This window comes from Scyliorhinus torazame, chromosome 18 (assembly GCF_047496885.1).
Source record: "Scyliorhinus torazame isolate Kashiwa2021f chromosome 18, sScyTor2.1, whole genome shotgun sequence".
Classification (NCBI taxonomy): domain Eukaryota; kingdom Metazoa; phylum Chordata; class Chondrichthyes; order Carcharhiniformes; family Scyliorhinidae; genus Scyliorhinus; species Scyliorhinus torazame.
Genome location: NC_092724.1, coordinates 31,920,339 through 31,940,745, shown reverse-complemented (window position 1 = coordinate 31,940,745; position 20,407 = coordinate 31,920,339). Strand labels below are relative to the sequence as shown.

Below are 20,407 nucleotides of genomic sequence, written 5' to 3'. Positions count from 1 at the left end.
TCCCTGCGGTACGCCACTGGTAACTGGGCTCCAGGCTGAATATTTACCATCCACTACCACTCTCTGACTTCTATCGGTTAGCCAGTTCGTTATCCAACTGGCCAAGTTTCCCACTATCCCATGCCTCCTTACTTTCTGCATAAGCCTACCATGGGGGAACCTTATCAAATGCCTTACTAAAATCCATGTACACTACATCCACTGTTTTACCTTCATCCACATGCTTGGTCACCTCCTCAAAGAATTCAATAAGACTTGTAAGGCAAGACCTACCCCTCACAAATCCGTGCTGACTATCCCTAATCAAGCAGTGTCTTTTCAGATGCTCAGAAATCCTATCCTTCAGTACCCTTTCTATTACTTTGCCTACCTCCGAAGTAAGACTAACTGGCCTGTAATTCCCAGGGTTATCCCTAGTGTCTTTTCTGAACAGGGGCACTGCATTTGCCACTCTCCAATCCCCTGGTACCACCCCTGTTGACAGTGAGGACGAAAAGATCATTGCCAATGGCTCTGCAATTTCATCTCTTGCTTCCCATAGAATCCTTGGATATATCCCGTCAGGCATGGGGGACTTGGCTATCCTCAAGTTTTTCAAAATGCCCAACACATCTTCCTTCCTAACAAGTATTTCCTCGAGCTTACCAGTCTGTTTCACACTGACCTCTCCAACAATATGGCCCCTCTCATTTGTAAATACAGAAGAAAAGTACTCGTTCAAGACCTCTCCTATCTCTTCAGACGCAATATACAATCTCCCGCTACCGTCCTTGATCGGACGTACCCTCGCTCTAGTCATTCTCATATTTCTCACGTATGTGTAAAAGGCCTTGGGGTTTTCCTTGATCCCACCCGCCAAAGATTGTTCATGCCCTCTCTTAGCTCTCCTAATCCCTTTCTTCAGTTCCCTCCTGGCTATCTTGTATCCCTCCAGCGCCTTGTCTGAACCTTGTTCCTCAGCCTTACATAAGTCTCCTTCTTCCTCTTAACAAGACATTCAACCTCTCTTGTCAACCATGGTTCCCTCACTCGACCATCTCTTCCCTGCCTGACAGGGACATACATATCAAGGACACGTAGTACCTGTTCCTTGAACAAGTGCCACATTTCACTTGTGTCCTTCCCTGACAGCCTATGTTCCCAACTTATGCACTTCAATTCTTGTCTGACAACATCGTATTTACCCTTCCCCCAATTGTAAACCTTGCCCTGTTGCACGCACCTATCCCTCTCCATTACTAAAGTGAAAGTCACAGAATTGTGGTCACTATCTCCAAAATGCTCCCCCACTAACAAATCTACCACTTGCCCTGGTTCATTACCAAGTACCAAATCCAATATGGTCTCCCCTCTGGTCGGGCAATCTACATACTGTGTTAGAAAAGCTTCCTGGACACACTGCAGAAACACCACCCCATCCAAACTATTTGATCTAAAGAGTTTCCACTCAATGTTTGGGAAGTTGAAGTCACTCATGACTACTACCCTGTGACTTCTGCACCTTTCCAAAATCTGTTTCCCAATCTGTTCCTCCACATCTCTGCTACTATTGGGGGGCCTATAGAAAACTCCTAACAAGGTGACTGCTCCTTTCCTATTTCTGACTGCAACCCATTCTACCTCAGTAGGCAAATAATCCTCGAACTTCCTTTCTGCAGCTGTTATACTATCTCTAATTAACAATGCCACCCCCCCCACCTCTTTTACCACCCTCCCTAATCATATTGAAACATCTATAACCAGGGACCTCCAACAACCATTTCTGTCCCTCTTCTATCCAGGTTTCCGTGATGGCCACCACATCGTAGTCCCAAGTACCGATCCATGCCTTACGTTCACCCACCTTATTCCTGATGCTTCTTGCGTTGAAGTATACACACTTCAACCCCTCTCCATGCCTGCAAGTACGCTCCTTTGTCAGTGTTCTCTTCCCCACCTCGCGGATCGCCACCCCCTGGGCTGTCTGTGTCTCCAGCAGCTTGTCGATAGAAGCCTTCATTGGCTCCAGCAGGTCCGCTTTGAGTACCCTGAAGCAGCGCTGGATAACCTCCTGCTGCTCCTGCACCCACTGCATCCACGCTGCCTGGTCCCCGCCTGCCGCCATCTTGCTCTTCTTCCCTCGCACTATCTTTGGGTTCACCAAAACTTTTTTAGTCGTCCCGCTCCTGGTCCAAGCCTGTAGGGGGAATATTACAATCTTCTTCCCACACCGGGAAATGTCGAAAAAATAAAGTTGGGGGCCCTGAAAAGAGCCCAAAAGTCCGTTCCAAGCGGGAGCTGCCGAACGTGCGACTTAGCTCTGCATAGCCGCAACCGGAAGTCGAATTCTTCCATATCTTTGCACATTGTCTTTTGTTGGCAGCTCGTTAGGAAAGCAGCCGAATCAATTGATTTCACAACAATATTGGCATAAAACAGGTTAGGTGTGTTGCACATTAACAATACAAAATATATTATGAGTACATTCTACAAGAATCTTTTGCTTAAAAAGAGAAATGCAAAAAAGGGGAGGCATAGTGATATTGTCACTGGACGACTAATCCATGACTCCCAGAGTATGTTCTGGGGACCTGGGTTCGAATCCCACCAGGGCAGATGATGAAATTTGAATTCAATAAAATTCTGGAAATAAAAAAAGTCTAATGATGACCATGAAACCATTGTCCTTTGTCGTAAAAACCCATCTGGCCCTTTAGGGAAGGAAATCTGTCATCTTTACCTGGTCTGGCCTACATGTGATTCCAGACCTACAGCAATGTGGTTGACTCTTAAATGCCCTCAGGGATGGGGAATAAATGCTAGCCCAGCCAGTGACGCCCACATCCCATAAACAAATAAAGAATTTTAAAAAGTCTTAGTTTTGATATTGAAATTATCATTTGCACCCACAGAATAAAAATGTTTATGAAGTTCCAAAAAATCTTAGTGAAAATGTATCTAGAGTCCTAAAACGCAGAACAAATTATGTGTCCAATCGCTCTCTGTAGGCCACAGTATGTAATGTATGGTCACATATTGGGGAAGGGAAAAACCACATTAGAGTACATAACCTGATTTCAACCATATCCTTTCTGCGATTCTAGTCTTGCATCCAGTATTCGTAGTGATGCAATAAAGTAGCTGATATTGGATTTTTTTTTTAGTGCAGAAAATTGTTAAATTCCCTTCCCTAGTTAAGCAGGTTTGATAGAAGCAGCCTTAAAATGTCACTTTAAATACCTCCTGGTGTAATCCTTGGTATTTCTATGCGAAATGCCCTTCATCTTTCAGGAATGATTATTTCAGAACCTCCTGCAATGCTAATCTGGGATGAGAACCAATTATCACTGGCAATCATCTCACCTTGAGCCTTCAAACTCTAAGAGCTACTGCTGATGAAATAATAGTTTGTTAATGAGGCAAAATTCCATTCAGTTCTAAATTGTAGCTGTGCTCTAGTATCTCTAAAATCAGTAACACAATATCCTGAGATTTATTATTAGTGTATATTGGTGTGAAAGTTCTGATACATATATCTGGGGGTTTCTGAAGGTCAAAAACAATGCCAGAAAAAGATTTTGAGATCTTGCACTTAGCATGTATTCATCATGCCATATCGGATTGGATTGGATTTGTTTATTGTCACGTGTACCGAGGTACAGTGAAAAGTATTTTTCTACGAGCAGCTCAACAGATCATTAAGTACATGGGAAGAAAAGGGAAGAAAAGAAAATACATAATAGGGCAACACAAGGTATACAATGTAACTAAATAAGCACCGGCATTGGATGAAGCATACAGGGTGTAGTGTTAATGAGGTCAGTCCATAAGAGGGTCATTTAGGAGTCTGGTAACAGCGGTGAAGAAGCTGTTTTTGAGTCTGTTCGTGCGTGTTCTCAGACTTCTGTATCTCCTGCCCAATGGAAGAAGTTGGAAGAGTGAGTAAGCTGGGTGGGAGGGGTCTTTGATTATGCTGTCCGCTTTCCCCAGGCAGTGGGAGGTGTAAATGGAGTCAATGGATAGGAGGCAGGTTCGTGTGATGGACTGGGCGGTGTTCACGACTCTCTGAAGTTTCTTACGGTCCTGGGCCAAGCAGTTGCCATACCAGGCTGCGATGCAGCCAGATAGGATGTTTTGTATGGTGCATCTGTAAACGTTGGTAAGGGTTAATGTGGACATGCCGAATTTCCTTAGTTTCCTGAGGAAGTATAGGCGCTGTTGTGCATTCTTGATGGTAGCGTTGACTTGGGTGGACTAGGACAGATTTTTGGAGATGTGCACCCCTAGGAATTTGAAACTGCTAACCATCTCCACCTCGGCCCCATTGATGCTGACAGGGGTGTGTACAGTACTTTGCTTCCTGAAGTCAATGACCAGCTCTTTAGTTTTGCTGGCATTTATGGAGAGATTGTTGTCGCTGCACCACTCCACTAGGTTCTCTATCACCCTCCTGTATTCTGACTCGTCGTTATTTGAGATCCGGCCCACTATGGTCATATCATCAGCAAACTTGTAGATGGAGTTGGAACCAAATTTTGCCACGCAGTCGTGTGTGTACGGGGCTAAGTACGTGTGTTGTTGTTCATTCTTACTGATTGTGGTCTGTTGGTCAGAAAATCGAGGATCCAAGTGGGGAGCCAGGTCCTAGGTTTTGGAGCTTTGATATGAGCTTGACTGGGATTATGGTATTGAAGGCGAAGCTGTAGTCAATAAATAGGAGTCTGATGTTGGAGTCCTTGTTGTCGAAATGCTCTAGGGATGAGTGTAGAGCCAGGGAAATGGCGTCTGCTGTGGACCGGTTGCGACAGTAAGCGAATTGCAGCGTGGCTCAAGGTGTTCTGGGAGTATGGAGGTGATGCGCTTCATGATCAACCTCTCGAAGCACTTCATTATGACTGAAGTCAGGGCCACTGGATGGTAGTCATTGAGGCACGTTGCCTGGTTCTTATTTGGCACCGGTATAATGGTGGTCTTCTTGAAGCAGGTGGGGACCTCGGAGTGAGTAGGGACAGGTTAAAGATGTCCGCGAAAACCTCTGCCAGCTGGTCCGTGCAGGCTCTGAGTGCACGACCAGGGATCCCGTCTGGGCCCGTCGCCTTCCGAGGATTCACTTTCAGGAAGACCAACCTGACTTCAGAAGCTGTGATGGTGGGTATGGGTGAGTTATGGGCTGTTGGGGCACTCGACAGCGGATTGTTGATTACCTGCTCGAACCGAGCATAGAATGCACTGAGTTCATCGGGGAGGGGTGTGCTGCTGCTGGAAATACTGCTCGGCTTCACTTTGTAGCCCTTTATGTTGTTTAGTCCTTGCCACAATCGCCGAGTGTCTGTCTGTGACTCGCTTGGTTTGATATTCTCTCTTGGCACCTCGAATGGCTTTGCAGAGGTCGTAACTGGATTTCTTGTATAGATCAGGGTAGTCTGACTTGAACGCCTCAGATCTGTCCTTCAGTCGGGAGTCAGTCTCGTGATTGAGCCATGGTTTCCGGTTGGGGAACGTACGTACTGCTTTCTTTGGCACGCAATCGTCCACACATTTGCCGATGAAGTCTGTGACGGTGGTGGCATACTCATTTAAGTTGGTCGCTGAGTTCTTAAATATGGACCAGTCCACTATCTCAAAGCAGTCACGGAAGAGCTCTTCTGTTTCCTCGCACCAGCACTGCACGATCTTCTTAGCTGGATTCTCCCGCTTGAGTTTCTGCTTGTATGCCGGGAGAAGGAGCACCGTCTTATGGTCTGATTTCTGAAAGTGCGATCGGGGGATGGAACGGTAGGCGTCCTTGATTTTTGAGTCGCAGTGGTCAAGAGAGTTGTCGCCCCTGGTGGGACAAGAGATGTGCTGGTGGAATTTTGGCAGTACACTCTTGAGGTTGGCCTTGTTGAAGTCTCCGGCCACGATGAACAAGGCCTCCGGGTGTTCTGTTTCGTAGTTGTTTATAACTGTGTACAGTTCGTCCAGCGCCTTCCTCACTTCTGCATGGGGAGTGAGATGTAGACCGCTGTGATAATGGCTGAAGTGAACTCACATGGAAGATAGTATGGGTGGCACTTCATGGTCAGGTATTCCAGGTCCAGGGAACAGTCTGTCGCCAGGGTCGCCACATCCAAGCACCAGGAGGAGTTGATGAGGAGGCATACCCCTCCACCCTTCGCTTTGCCTGATGACGCGGAGTCACATATTGGGGCATTTTATCTTGGGCAGAAATCAGTGATTGGCTGAAATGATGACTCATAAGTTAATTAAATCAATCAAATGTCAACTTGATTGTTGGCAAATCAAAAGCTGTTTGATTCAGTTGGTAAGTAACCAATGACAACAGAATAAGCAGCACCATTCTATTTTTTCAGTTTTCTGTCTTTAAAATTACTCTTGAATTAGCAAGTAGCAATCAGAATCAGCGTTCTATTGGTCAGCACTGACATATCTCATCTTAAATACATTTCTCACAAAATGTAAAAGAACAAAGTAAAAGTAGTTTTCTTTCCATTTATCTATTCATTGTATGTCATATTGTTAATACCTGAAAAGAAAATTGTAGGCCCATGGGAATACCCTAATCGATCTCTCTGTGGGACTCGTGGAATATGAGCTTCCCCGTTAGTGGAGGCCTGTCCAGCTAGGGCCCATTACTAGACTATATAAAAGTCGTCCTCGACAGGAACTGGCATCTTGGTAGTCCCAATGGGGACTTATTGTTTACTTAACCTCTCGGACCTCCCAGGCCTTCATAAAAATCACACTTCGCTATAAAGTGAATGGGATGAAAATAATGTTTTCCCATTGTCTCTTCATTATTATTGGCTAAAGGTGTGAAGCTTTTTATCTTCTCACACTTGCCTCTTATTAGTGATAACATTGCATAGAAGCCAATGTTTTGGCAGGTCTCTTCAGCCGGCATCTTTCAACAACCCCACCTAGGTAATCATCCATGCTGTGGAAAGCCAGCTGGCCATTGGGTTGAACAGAAAATTATTTCACCATGGCCAGATTCTCCATTCAATGCCGCTCCAATTGGGAACTCTTATTGGGTGGAGAATGAAGTGTTGAGGGGAAAACGGGTTTGGTGCCAGGCACCAGCAGGAGGCTGCAAATCAAGCATTTTTTTAAAATATTAATGTCATCAATGGGCTTGAAGCCACAGCCCCCCCCCCCCCACCACCCCAAGAGTGGGAAGTCCACCCGGCGGGTTTTGGTGCAGGTTTGCCCAAGCATGGACCTGGCGCGGTGAACCTCAACGGGGTCTGAGCATAATTGAGGTGCTCCCCAAAGTCCATTGGAAACTGCCTCCCCCCACACCATAAATCCTGCCTCCCCTGCATACAAGTAGGGGGATCCTTCCGCTCCCTCCCACCACTACGCGCACAAATGGGGGTGGCCTTAATCCTCCATCAGAACCCTGCCAGCAGAGACCCCCATCAGTTACCCCTGCCTGGAATCACTGCATTTTTATTTACCCTTCCCTAACATCTGCTGCCTCAGACAAAAATGTTTAGAGCAGCAGGCAGCTTTTCGCTAAATCTAAAGGAGCTAAGTGCTTTCTACTGAGAAAAACAGGAAGGGAAAGCACTTGGCTCTTTTGATGTGGTGAGAAGCAGTCAATCATAGCAAGAATGTTTATAAATATTGTGGTTAGCATCTATTGAGGATACTTGAGATGCATTCAAGCGTGAAGTGAAAGAAAAATGAAAATACCCCGTAGCAGCTGTGTCTAGACCAATAAAACTGTTAATCCCTGGCTAGTGAAATGTAGAGCTGTGTGAAATTGAATGGAAGATTTGCATTTCAAAGGCTGTCAAGGAATTTGAAGCCCTCTGAAGTGTACTTGGCTTTCAAGGATGGCTCTGACACTTGTAACTGCTATTACTTCAAACACTTGTCTGAGGCAGCAGATGTTAGGGAAGGGGAAGTGATTTTTCACTACTGCATGGACTGCTCTTCAGCATTCAGGCAGGGGTGACTGATGGGAATGTCCACTGGGGGTTCTGTTGGAGGAACTGGTTTGGGGGGTTGGCTGGGCAATCACGTCACTCTCGTGCATGTATGCTGTGAGGGAATGACCCATTACTCCCATGGATGGGGCGGGAAGGATGCCCCTACATGTCAGCATGGTGGAGGAGGCAGGATTTGCGTTGTGGGGCGGGGTGTAGGGCCACCTCGGCATTGGGCCGCCCACTCAAATTGGCAGCCCAATACTGGGATTCCGACAGAATCAGGTGAGCTCCTTCCCATGCATAAATTTGTGTAGTAAAGGGGGAAAACTCATATACCAGGCCCCACTCCTCGCGCCAGTGGTTACTAGTAGTGATTTTCCACTGGCAGGAGCGCTTTGGCTCCAGAACAGAGAATCCAGGCCCATGCTATTTATATTTGACAGTGTAAACATCAGGACATTTTTGAGCAACTTCCATTGCTGCTGAGCTGATCCATTGTCCAATAAGACTGCTTTCAACGGATCTTTAAGTTCAATATAATTTGTCAATTAGGCCTATAAATATTCTGCGGTTTTTGGTCTCATCAGTGTGGCAGAATGTATGTTCAGCATACTAAAGTTTTAATGCCTTGGTGCTCATCCCTCCAGTAAGGTTTTCGTGGCTAAAGAGCTTTGTGTTCAACATAAGACGGTTAATGTTTTTTATGTGACCACAGTGTTAATGTGGTCACAGTATTTGCTTTTTCATTACAGTAGAAATATTCAATAGGAAGCTTTACCAGTTACAAAACATTGATTATGTCTGATTGCTGACTATTGTTCGAAAAAAGAACTATAGACTGAAGGGGCATTTCAAAAGATCCAAGCTTGGTGTAAAATCATTGAATCATAGAATCTCCACAGTGCAGAAGGAGGCTGTTCGGCCCATCAAGTCTGCACCGCCCCTTCGAATGAGCCCTCTACCCTTGCCCACTCTCCCCGATACCCCATAACCTAACTTGCACATCCCTAGACGCTAAGGGGCGATGTATCATGGCCAATCCACCTAATGCACATCTTTGGACTGTGGGAGGAAACCAGAGAACCTGGAGGAAACACACGCAGACACGGGGAGAACGTGCAAACTCCACATAGACAGTCACCCAAGGCTGGAATTGAACCCGGGTCCCTGGCACTGCGAGGCAGCAGTACTAACCACTGTGCCGCTCACAAACCTGGCGCAAAGATAAAATGGTGTGAGAATGCCAAGTGGTAGCATTTTCTCACCATTTGTCTCAAAGCTACTTTTATGTTGGTCTTTAAATTTGGAATATGAAAGCCAGCAGCCAGCATTAATACCATTACAAATCCATTAACGGGATTGACAAGCTTGCAGACAAGCTTTGGAAAATGGATTTAACAGCATAAAAACTGAGAGCTGGCTCACAGATAAAGGAATTCCAAAATCTGAACTAAAAATAGACCAACATAAAAACAACTGAAGTGCACTCAGATATATGATTGGAATCAAACTCCCAAGCGTGATACTAAAATAAAAGCAAAGTACCTGTGGATGCTGGAGATCAAAAAGAAACAGTGTGCTGGAAAACCTCAGCAGATCTGGCAGCATCTGTGGACAGAGAAACAGTTATGATTTCTAGTCTTGTTCAAAAGAAGAGTCAGATTGGACCTTATTTTCGAATATCTTTTACGGTTGAATGATTCTAGCGAGTTTTGAAACTTTGGGCGGGATTTACCGGCTGTTCACCCTGGCGGGAAATTCTGGTCCATACCGGCGCACGGGTTTCCCAGTGACGAGGGGTGCAGTCAACAGGAAATCCCATTGACAGCGGCAGGACCGATCCCGCTGGCAGGCTGCCTCCGCCACAGAAAAACCCGTGGCAGGGTTGTTGGTGAATTCCGTCCTTTGATCTAGAGATTTAGCACTGACTTCAAACCAAGTTATACTAAATTGGAAATTGTGCATTTAATGTGATTGAGAATATTTTGAGCACTGTTTATTATTGAGTTGGGGAGGGAGGTCTTGTTATGACATAAATTACATTACGATTTATTTTAAGTTTATAATATGCCCAGTGAAGCATATTAGCAATCCATAATAAGAGATCATTTTCTCTGCAGTGTAACTGAACATCAATTTGCAAACTTTCAATAAACGTGAAAGGGTTAAAGTGCATGGGATGCAAATAAGACCCTTTCATTATCTCTTCATTACTATTTGCTAAAGATATGAAGCAATTTATCTCATCACTTCGGTAGTTTCTGATGAGTAATTAATCCATGGACCTTTGGGCATTGACCATCTGCTTGGTTACAGATCTGAAATCTCAAAATAAGTGTTCATGATGAAGGTTAATTATCTGAATCTTGAGGGAAAAAAATTAAGCCTTCAATTAGAACTTTGCAATATTACTATTTTTCTCAGAAAATGGATTTTAAGAGAGAATTGCATTGGAAATATTTGAATCATACTGTATACGACCTGGTCTAGCATTTTTCAGATGATGCTTTAAAGAAATGAAGTTGCCATAAATACAAGCATAATTCACCTTTATTTTAAATATAAGCTGTGATCAGATTAATGAAATCAGCAACAGAAAAATGTTCACAACCACTCGGCACAAGAAGATTTTTTGCCAACCAAAACCCAAGTGGAAATTGCCTCAGTATTAATAAAGTATGTTTCAGAATCATGAATGTAACTGCAACATAAGATTACTTGCAACCTAGTGATAATGAAAGATTACTTAGTAGTGGAAAGGGTAAGACAGGAGATACGTTCTGTTTAAAGTGATTCCTCATAGCTCTTAAAAATGCATATAAACACTATTTGCTATGTTCTAGAAAATAAGTAATCAATTCATCAGATGATTTTCAGGCTGATTGAGACTGTCTGCTTTCTTCCTGAGCCATTGGTTCAAAGATAGCCAACATTCATGCTGTGGGCATAACCTCTAATTTAAGTCGCTCTGAAGGGTAGTAGATACCCGAGATGTCTTCCGCATAATCCTGAAAATAGCCATCCACTTCAATTAGCAGCTTGCGGGGCCAATCCCAAGAGACTCTCGTGTCAGACATAATACTACCGGCAGCAATGCCCAGCTGGCTCAGCTTTGACTGCTGCAACACTGGGACTATTTTGTTACATGGAATACTTAATCAGTTGTATCTGTACAAACCAGTACTATTGTTACCCAGACATCTGCAGCTGTTTTTTTTAGAGGCACTAACATAGTAGTATACTGCTTTTACTAGGAGTATGCCATTCTAATCTATAAGACCATAAGACATAGGAGCAGAATTCGGCCACTCGGCCCATCGAGTCTGCTCCGCCATTCAATCATGGCTGATATTTTTCTCATCCTCATTCTCCTGCTTTCGCCCCATAACCCGTGATCCCCTTATTAATCAAGAACATATCTATCTCTGCCTTAAAGACACTCAGTGATTTGGCCTCCACAGCCTTCTGTGCAAAGAGTACCACAGATTCACTATCCTCTGGCTGAAGAAATTCCTCCTCATCTCTGTTTTAAAGGATCATCCCTTTATCTGAGATGGTGTCCTCTGGTTCTAGTTTTTCCTAGAAGTGGAAACATCCTCTCCAAGTCCACTCCATCCAGGCCTCGCAGTATCCTGTTAAGTTTCAATAAGATCCCCTATCATCCTTCTAAAGTCCAATGAGTACAGACACAGAGTCTTCAACCGTTCCTCATACGACAAGCTCTTCATTCCAGGGATCATTCTTGTGAACCTTCTTTGGACCTTTTCCAAGGCCAGCACATCATTCCTTAGATACGGGGCCCAAAACGGCTTACGATGCTCCAAATATCTGCTTCACTTTATTTTCTCCATTCTTGCTGGTAGCGATAGCGAGGTGGACTTGCAACGTAGCTACACCATGTCACAATATGCTGTTCTTTAATCATGCAGGGTAGGTTAGGAGTACAATCCAACAAAAGTTTTCACCATTCCCTCCCCACCCTGAATTTCATGGGTACAATTATCATCAGAAAAGTACAATTCTCTCTCTCTCTCTCTGGTCATGACAGTCCCGATGGTGTAGCTTTCCAGAAATCCTTTTCAACCCAAAACACCCTGCTTCACAGTTTGGCCACTTCTGGAAAATCACCCAGCTCTTTGGTGTCTGAGTTTTTCACACAGCTTTCCAGTTTTTCAACCTTTTTAGCCAGCTTGCACGTTGCCTCTAAGAACTCTTGTTCCTTTTCTATCAAGCAGAAAAAGTGGCCTCTTCTTGAGAGTAATTGCTTCTTCTCCCAATAAGAACTTGGTGTGTTCTTCTTTCTGTCTCTGTCAGCTTTCTCTTTGTGTCTGCATCAGTGCCATCACTTTCCAGCTCGCCTGCTTTCAAAAAATATTAAATAGCAGAAGTAGGCCATTCAGCCCCTCGAGGTTGCTCCAGAATTCAACAAGATCATGGCTGGTCTGTTTGTGTTTTGAATTCTACATTCCCACCAACCCAGGTAACCTTTGATTCCCTTGCCTAACAAAAATCTATCTACCTCTGCCTTAAAAATATTCAATGACCTCGCTTCCATTGCCTTCTGAGCCAGAGTTATAACGAAGCACAACCCTCTAAATATTCCTTTTCATCCTTGTCCTAAAAGTTAGTTGTGGACTGAAAGGTCACCCTACGCAGTCCTCAGGTGGGAAGTCCCTCTCTCACTGTCTCCCTTTCCACATAGGACTTGGGCCTCTTCTCCCCCCCCTCAACCCCCCAAGTTTTTCACCTACTGGGAGCTTGTTCATCACTGGACCTTACAATCTGGACCCCTACCTTCCCTCTCCCCTACCCTTCCCTGGTCTTTCCTCCCACCCTCATCTCAAGGCTTCCAACCTTCTGACTGTCGGACTTAGAATCTGGGGACTACTTGTAGTCCCAAGAGTGGCCACTGCTCCTGGTGGTTCTTCTGGGAATACAGAGCTGCTGGTCAATTAGTGTGGCTGGAGTTCCTGCAGTGAGGAATGAAAAATCCGCCTCCAGCCAATTAATACTAGAGTGTTAAATGGCTGTGAGGCAGCCGCCACCAGCGGGGATGCGCTCCCCACTGACTCTTCCTACCCAACCACCTGACACCCTGGTGCCTGTAAAGTTCTGCCCAAGGAAATACTTTTAGGCTGTTCATATTCTAATTGGGTTTTGAATGGAAGCCAAAAGAAATGCAGCAAGTCATAAAGAACATTGTACAAAGCGAGAGTACAGTTCAGGTGATAAATTGAATATAATGTTCCAGACGCAGAAGCATTCACGTACTAGCAATTACATCTAGATGTAATGCCATTTGCAAGAAATTACTCTTGCCAACATAACAGCTATTTCATTTCAAAAAGTAATTAATTGCATAAAAACACTTAGAATTATATACCACCTTTTGCATGCGAATGTTTCAAAGTTTTGTAACAAAACCAATGCAAGAATGCTGAAAAATTGTTGAAAAATTGCATGGTAACCATTAACTAAGACACAAGTGGACCTTTTGATTCTACTGCAAAACTTATCATTTTTGTCTTTCAGAACATGAAAAGCACAGACTCTGCAAAAGCGCAGATTACATGAATCTACACTTCAAAGTGAAGTGGCTGTATAATGAGTATGTAAAAGACCTGCCAGCTTTCAAGAATTCAGTTCCAGAGTACCCAGCGTAAGTACTCCTCTAACCAATTCAGAAAATAAACCCTGGTATGGCAAGTGTTTGGATTTTAACGGCAATTCTACCCTTAGATGCTACAAAAATGTAATGAATTAAAGCATTGGTTGGTCCTTGAGCTTCAGGCGAGCAGTGGTCAAGTGGAAACCTGCAACAATGTCTCCCTTTGTCACTTCATCTTTCTGACACTATCCTCCACTTTCAAGATCTAGATATAGATCACCATGGTGCCATGGAAACAGCAATTTCCTATTTTTATATTTTTTATACAGAGATGTTGTAATCCGACTGCTGACGATACACTACGAAGTGCATTTCTTGAGGAAAAACTCAGATTATCACAACATTTTGAGTAGGATGCTTTTTAAAACTCGAATGAAATGAAAGCAATAGATCTTCTTTCCTCTGAAAACCAAGTGTATATTTGTCTACTTTGCAGCAGTAGAACTATTTGGACTCTGATTCTAACTTAAATCATTGCGTGGGCTAGTCTAGGACTCCCTTCATTATAAATGTAGGAAACAAGCAACCATATTAGGCAGGGGACAAAACACCTCCAGATTGGCTAGGTGCCCTGCAAGACCGATTCATTGTATGTGCCTATGTTTGACAAGTTCACCACCAGTTCTAAATAAATAATTCCCAATGTAACTTAGAAATTTCTAAGAAAATTGTACCAATTCGGTATTAAATCATGTCATCAAATGAAAATTGTAAATCAGCAAATAATATTAATACAAAAATAATCTCTATAAAATAAAATATTTTACCTTTTGGAATATATTGTTCTTTATGAGGTTGCATAGAATTATTTTACTGAACTTCCATTCTAACAGGCAGCACAGTGGCACAGTGGTTAGCACTGCTGCCTCACGGCGCCGAAGACCCAGGTTCGATCCCAGCCCCAGGTTACTGTCCATGTGGAGTTTGCACATTCTCCCCATATCTCCGTGGGTCTCACGCCAACAATGCAAAAAGAGGTGCAGGGTAGGTAAATTGGCCACACTAAATTGGCCCTTAATTGGAAAAAAGGAATTGGGTACTCTAAATTTATATTAAAAATGTGAACCCGTAATGGCGGTGGGAGTCATGCTGGCCTGAATTGGTGCAAGTCCTGACAACCGTGGACCTGACTTGGGGGGGCAAGGGGATGAGTAACCTCCTGACACTTGCCTCCAGGCTGCCAATGAAGGTCCTTCAGGGGAGGTGGGGATCAGCGGAGGTGGGGATCAGGGGAGCTTGAATTGGGCTGGTGGGGTCCAGGTAAGAACCATTGAATCATAGAATCCCTACAGTGCAGGGGAGGGGGGGCCTCCACCATGGCCTGGCCCGCAATCGGGTCCTACGTGGCCAGCCTCTCGTGGTGCGGACCTCTTTTGCTCCGCGCTGGCCCCTGTAGCCCTACGCCATGTTGCGTCGGGGCCAGCGCAGAGAGGAAGGCTACCGCACATGCGCGCATTCGCACTGGTCGCAGCGCACATGCACAGACCCGCGGCGCCCATTTGACGGCGGTATCGGCAGCTGGAGTGGCATGAGTCTCTCCAGTGCCATGCTGGCCTCCCATAGGGCAGAGGATTGCTACACATAGCGGTCCGATGACGCCGTCGTTAAACTCTAGTTTTTACAACGCCATCAACACTCTGCCTTCAGATGGGAGAATCCGCCCAGGATCTGTCTAAGAAGTGCTTCAGGACAAAGCCTCTTTTTTAAAAAAACTGCACTTAGAAAGAACATCTTCTCAAAAGAGGAAGCACTTCAGAGTTAATGGACCCCTGTAGAGTTATATAAATAAACAACATTAATCCTTCCTCTGAAATTGCCAAAAATGGAAAGCTGTCCCGATTCTCTGCTGACTGGAACACTGAAAACGGGAGAATTGTGCCCAAATACTGACCAAGTGACAGCTGTCATTACTACCATGAAAGAGAGAATAGAGCTGTAACAATCACAATACAAATCCACACTCTATGAAACCACCAGAAGATATTATAGTACACACCACCCACCAGTTAGATCATTAATATTAAAGATATTGTTATGCATCTTTCAAACAACTCTTTGGTCACTGACTGTTGCTCATAAGCTGAAAGAAATGGTGAGGCAGACAGCCATGAAACATCGCTTCATGACAGAATAGAGGATACAATGTGGAAGATTGCACTGCAAACAGACAGACCTGTAGAGTGGGTGGATGAATGGCAAATTAAATTCAAGAAAATGAAGTCATTCATTTTGTTAGAGGACTAAAGATGCCACTTATTCCCTGGAATTTAAGTAACTAAATAGAATTTCTGGAAGACAGTTCGCAATATAGATACATCAATCACTAAAGGAATGATGCAAGTTGATAAAGCCATAAAAGGTGAAAACAAAGTAAAGGGATTCATTTCCAGAATGTGGTATTGTTAAAAATTTATACAGAACGTTGGCTAGACCACAATTAAGAGTGTTTTTTGCTTGGTACAAAAAAGATTTTGAAATATTGGAGAAAGCCCAGAAAAGATTTCCAAGGAAGTTACAAGGATGGAATTGAGAGGATGCAACTCACAGGAAAGGTTGAAGAGTCTGTGGTTCTTTTCACTGGCAGACAAGACGAAAAGGTCTGATAGAGATCTTTAACATTCAAATTATAAAGGGATTCAAGAGGGCAACTGTTTACTACTTGTGGGTGAGTCCAAAACAGGGGAGCAAAATTATGGGATAGCAACCACCTGATCAAATTTAGGATCCCCACGCTGAGTGCTTTTGTATCTTTATACCTTTCTCTTGGGGAATAGTGGGAAAGTTTCCAGGATAATTAGTGGCTCAATATGATGCACCACGATTGCTCCTTCCATGGTCGTAACAAACAATATACTGGCTGATGGCGTGTTTATTCCTACATGATGGGAATTATATGGGCACCCACACCCATTGTAACACAAACATCACACTGGAGGTCAAATTAAAATTCAGACCCAGAGATCTGGGGCTGGATTCTCTGTTTGGGAAGCAATGTTCTCCCACCAGAGCTGAATCAGTGCTGGTTGGCGTAGTGCAAGCATCGGCGCCCAGAATTGATTCACTCTCCACTGCCATGCAAATTAATGCATGGCCGCGAACGCAAGGGGTCCCATTCTGAAACTTGCTATCAAACTGCCATTTTGAGTGTTTGGCCCAATAGCAATGTCGGGCAGCTGCCCCCCCCATAACCCCCTTGCAATGCAAATCCTGTTGTATCAAATGACTCGTAGGAGCTTCCTCCCAATCCCCTTATCATGGGAATTGCAGGATCATTCTTCCCCCCCCACATAGCACGAATGTGTGAGGGTGACCCAATCCCCTCCATATCAGAGCCCCCTCAATATTAGAGTGCCCCTCCAATATCAGAGACCTTCCAATATCCGAACCCCTCCAATAACAGTGCCCCTCCAATATCAGAGCCCTCCAATATCAGAGAGCCGCTCCAATATCAGAGCCGCTCCAATATCAGAGCCGCTCCAATATCAGAGCCGCTCCAATATCAGAGCCCCTCCAATATCAGAGCCCCTCCAATATCAGAGCCCCTCCAATATCAGAGCCCCTCCAATATCAGAGCCCCTCCAATATCAGAGCCCCTCCAATATCAGAGCCCCTCCAATATCAGAGCCCCTCCAATATCAGAGCCCTTCCAATATCAGAGCCCCTCCAATATCAGAGCCCCTCCAATATCAGAGCCCCTCCAATGTCAGAGCCCCTCCAATATCAGAGCCCTTCCAATATCAGAGCCCCTCCAATATCAGAGCCCCTCCAATATCAGAGCCCCTCCAATGTCAGAGCCCTTCCAATATCAGAGCCCCTCCAATATCGGAGCGCCCCCCCCCAATATCGGAGAGCCCCCCAATATCGGAGATTTCTCCCCCCCCCATATCGGAGATCCCCTCCCCCATATCGGAGAGCCCCTCCCCCATATCGGAGAGCCCCCCCCATATCGGAGAGCCCCCCCCATATCGGAGAGCCCCCCCATATCGGAGAGCCCCCCCATATCGGAGATCCCCTCCCCCATATCGGAGATCCCCTCCCCCATATCGGAGAGCCCCTCCCCCATATCGGAGAGCCCCCCCCATATCGGAGAGCCCCCCCATATCGGAGAGCCCCCCCATATCGGAGACCCCCCTAATATCGGAGAGCCCCCCTAATATCGGAGAGCCCCCCCAATATCGGAGAGCCCCCCCAATATCGGAGAGCCCCCCCAATATCGGAGAGCCCCCCCAATATCGGAGAGCCCCCCCAATATCGGAGAGCCCCCCCAATATCGGAGAGCCCCCCCAATATCGGAGAGCCCCCCCTAATATCGGAGAGCCCCCCTAATATCGGAGAGCCCCCCCTAATATCGGAGAGCCCCCCTAATATCGGAGAGCCCCCCCTAATATCGGAGAGCCCCCCCTAATATCGGAGAGCCCCCCCTAATATCGGAGAGCCCCCCCTAATATCGGAGAGCCCCCCCTAATATCGGAGAGCCCCCCCCCAATATCGGAGAGCCCCCCCTAATATCGGAGAGCCCCGCCAATATCGGAGTGCCCCCCCAATTTTGGAGTTCCCCCCCAATTTTCGAGAGCCCCCCAATTTTCGAGAGCTGCCCCCAATATCGGAGAGACCCCCCCAATATCGGAGAGACCCCACCCCCCAATATCAGAGAGCCCCCCTGGAAGTTCTAGAGCTGTTCAGGCAGAAACAGTGAAAATACACTCCTTTTTCACTCACTTGTCCCTTACTCCTGCTGCCTCAGACTGAGGTGCGGAAAGCAGCAGCTGTTAGAAAGCCAAAACACATCACAAGGCTTTAAACTCCCTCACACCTTGATCTGCAAGGCTTCTATTCGCTTTTAAAGGGAAATATCTTTTAGTAGGCTGTAATTGACAAAGTAATAACTTCCAAACAGCTAGATGTCTAGATTGTTTATTTTAATTTCCCTTTGCTCTTGAATGCATCTCATGTACCCGGCAGTGAACCTAACCGCAATGTTTATAAATACCTAGGAGTTAAGTCTTTTTCCTCGCCAGAAAGCACAACTGCATTTGATGTGGTTAGGCGCTGTCTATCACAGCTAGGTGTTTATAAACATTGCTCTCTGTTATGAGAGTCTTTGTTATGGGGGGTCTCTTATGGGGGGTCTTGTTTATGCGGGTCTCTGTTATGGGGTGTCATCTGATATGGGGGGTCTTCTGATATGGGGGTCTTCTGATATGGGGGGGTTTCTGATATGGGGGTCTCTCTTATGGGTGTCTCTGTTATGGGGTGTCTCTGATATGGAGGGTTTTCTGATATGGGGTCTCTGTTATGGCATATCTTTGATATGGGGGGTCTCTGATATGGGAGGTCTATGATATGGAGGGTCCCTGATGGGGGGCATGATGCTTGGGGTGGGCAGAATTTGTGTTTTAGAGAGGAGGGGGCCCTCTAATGGACTTTGGGGGCACCTACCTTAAATACTTACCCAATTGGTCCACCGCGTCAGGGCCATGCTGGCAAATACTTCCACAAATTTACACCCGCGTGAATCCCATCCCAGAGGACCAGAGCATTACGGAGGCATGGAGAATCCGGTATCCAGCCCGTTAATAGGATGCAAATGGCTTTAAATGACCCATTTGCATCCTCCCGCCGGCAAGGGCGCGAACCTTGATGTCACCACTAGCGATGGATCGGAACATCAGAATGGACGATCCTGTTTTACCCCCAACACAAGACTCTCTGCCACATTGGGAACTCTGCTACTGGCGGCGGAGAAATCCACTCTGGTCTGCATACTCTATCTGCAGTAAGGTTCAAACCTTCACCTTCTGACAGTGAGGTAGGTACAGAAGGTGGTGAAATGTGTTATTTTCTACCATATGGAAAGGTTGAAATGGGAAGCTTTGATGCACTTAAGCTAGGCTTAATGCATACATGAGCAAGAAGGGAATTGAAGATTGGAGGAGACAGGATAGGAAGGACGAATTAGACAGGAAGGAGCTTTGTATAGAGTATAAACAGTGACACAGATAAGTTGGACCAAATGGCCTGTTTCTGTGCTGTAAATTCTATGTAATTCTGTCTGGTTGAATTGTCTTCAGGAACACGTCAGCCCCTGCCGTACTGGTGGATTCTGCAACTTGCCATCACAACATCAGAATTTGCTGCTAGCATTGTCCTACCTATTGGAAGGCCAGACAAACTAGTTTGTCTTTAATGGAAGGGAATAAACCTGGGAAACCTGTTGTAAAAGGCGTGGGTAATGTTGTCCAGTGGAAAATCCAGGCCAGATGTTTTCTCTTATCTTTCTGCCCTTCTGTATTAGGGTTATAGACAATATTCTCTAACCTGTTCTGCTCTGATGGAGTGTGTCTTATGAAATACTGTTAATCTTGTTCGATGATTGTTTCCTTTTACATTGTTATCAATGCACAGCTGCTCCTGAACTATATTAATTGTGAATGAAGAGGGTGACATATTTCTCAAATTTAAAAGGTATTAAAATGTGTAACTATTTATCCACAGCTGGTTTGAGCCATTTGTTATACAGTGGTTGGATGAGAATGAAGAGGTGTCCAGAGACTTCCTGCATGGAGCACTGGAACGGGACAAGAAGGATGGTGTAAGACAATTTGCATCTACTACTGTATGAACTGGCTGCTGCATTTGAATATGCAGAGAAATTGGTTTCAGTTATTTTATTTGAAGACATATTGATTTGGCAGGAGACATGGGAAGGGTGGGGACGGGGGAGAGTGGAATATCACTTTAATGACTCAGGAGGCTGGCGGTAAATGAACATAGATTTATTTACACTATTTACAAAGATCTGCATAACACAGCCTATTGCTCC

At 45.2% G+C, this 20,407-nt stretch overlaps 1 protein-coding gene across 1 annotated transcript in view; it reads left to right on the top strand.

The window, feature by feature from the left end:
- LOC140395097 (protein unc-13 homolog A-like) overlaps positions 1–20,407 on the top strand; it is a 522,914-nt gene that overhangs the window by 429,152 nt on the left and 73,355 nt on the right. The window contains exons 29-30 of the mRNA XM_072482511.1: positions 13,449–13,575; positions 20,080–20,176. Coding sequence (XP_072338612.1) covers positions 13,449–13,575; positions 20,080–20,176 — 224 coding nt within the window. The remainder of the gene's footprint in view (positions 1–13,448; positions 13,576–20,079; positions 20,177–20,407) is intronic.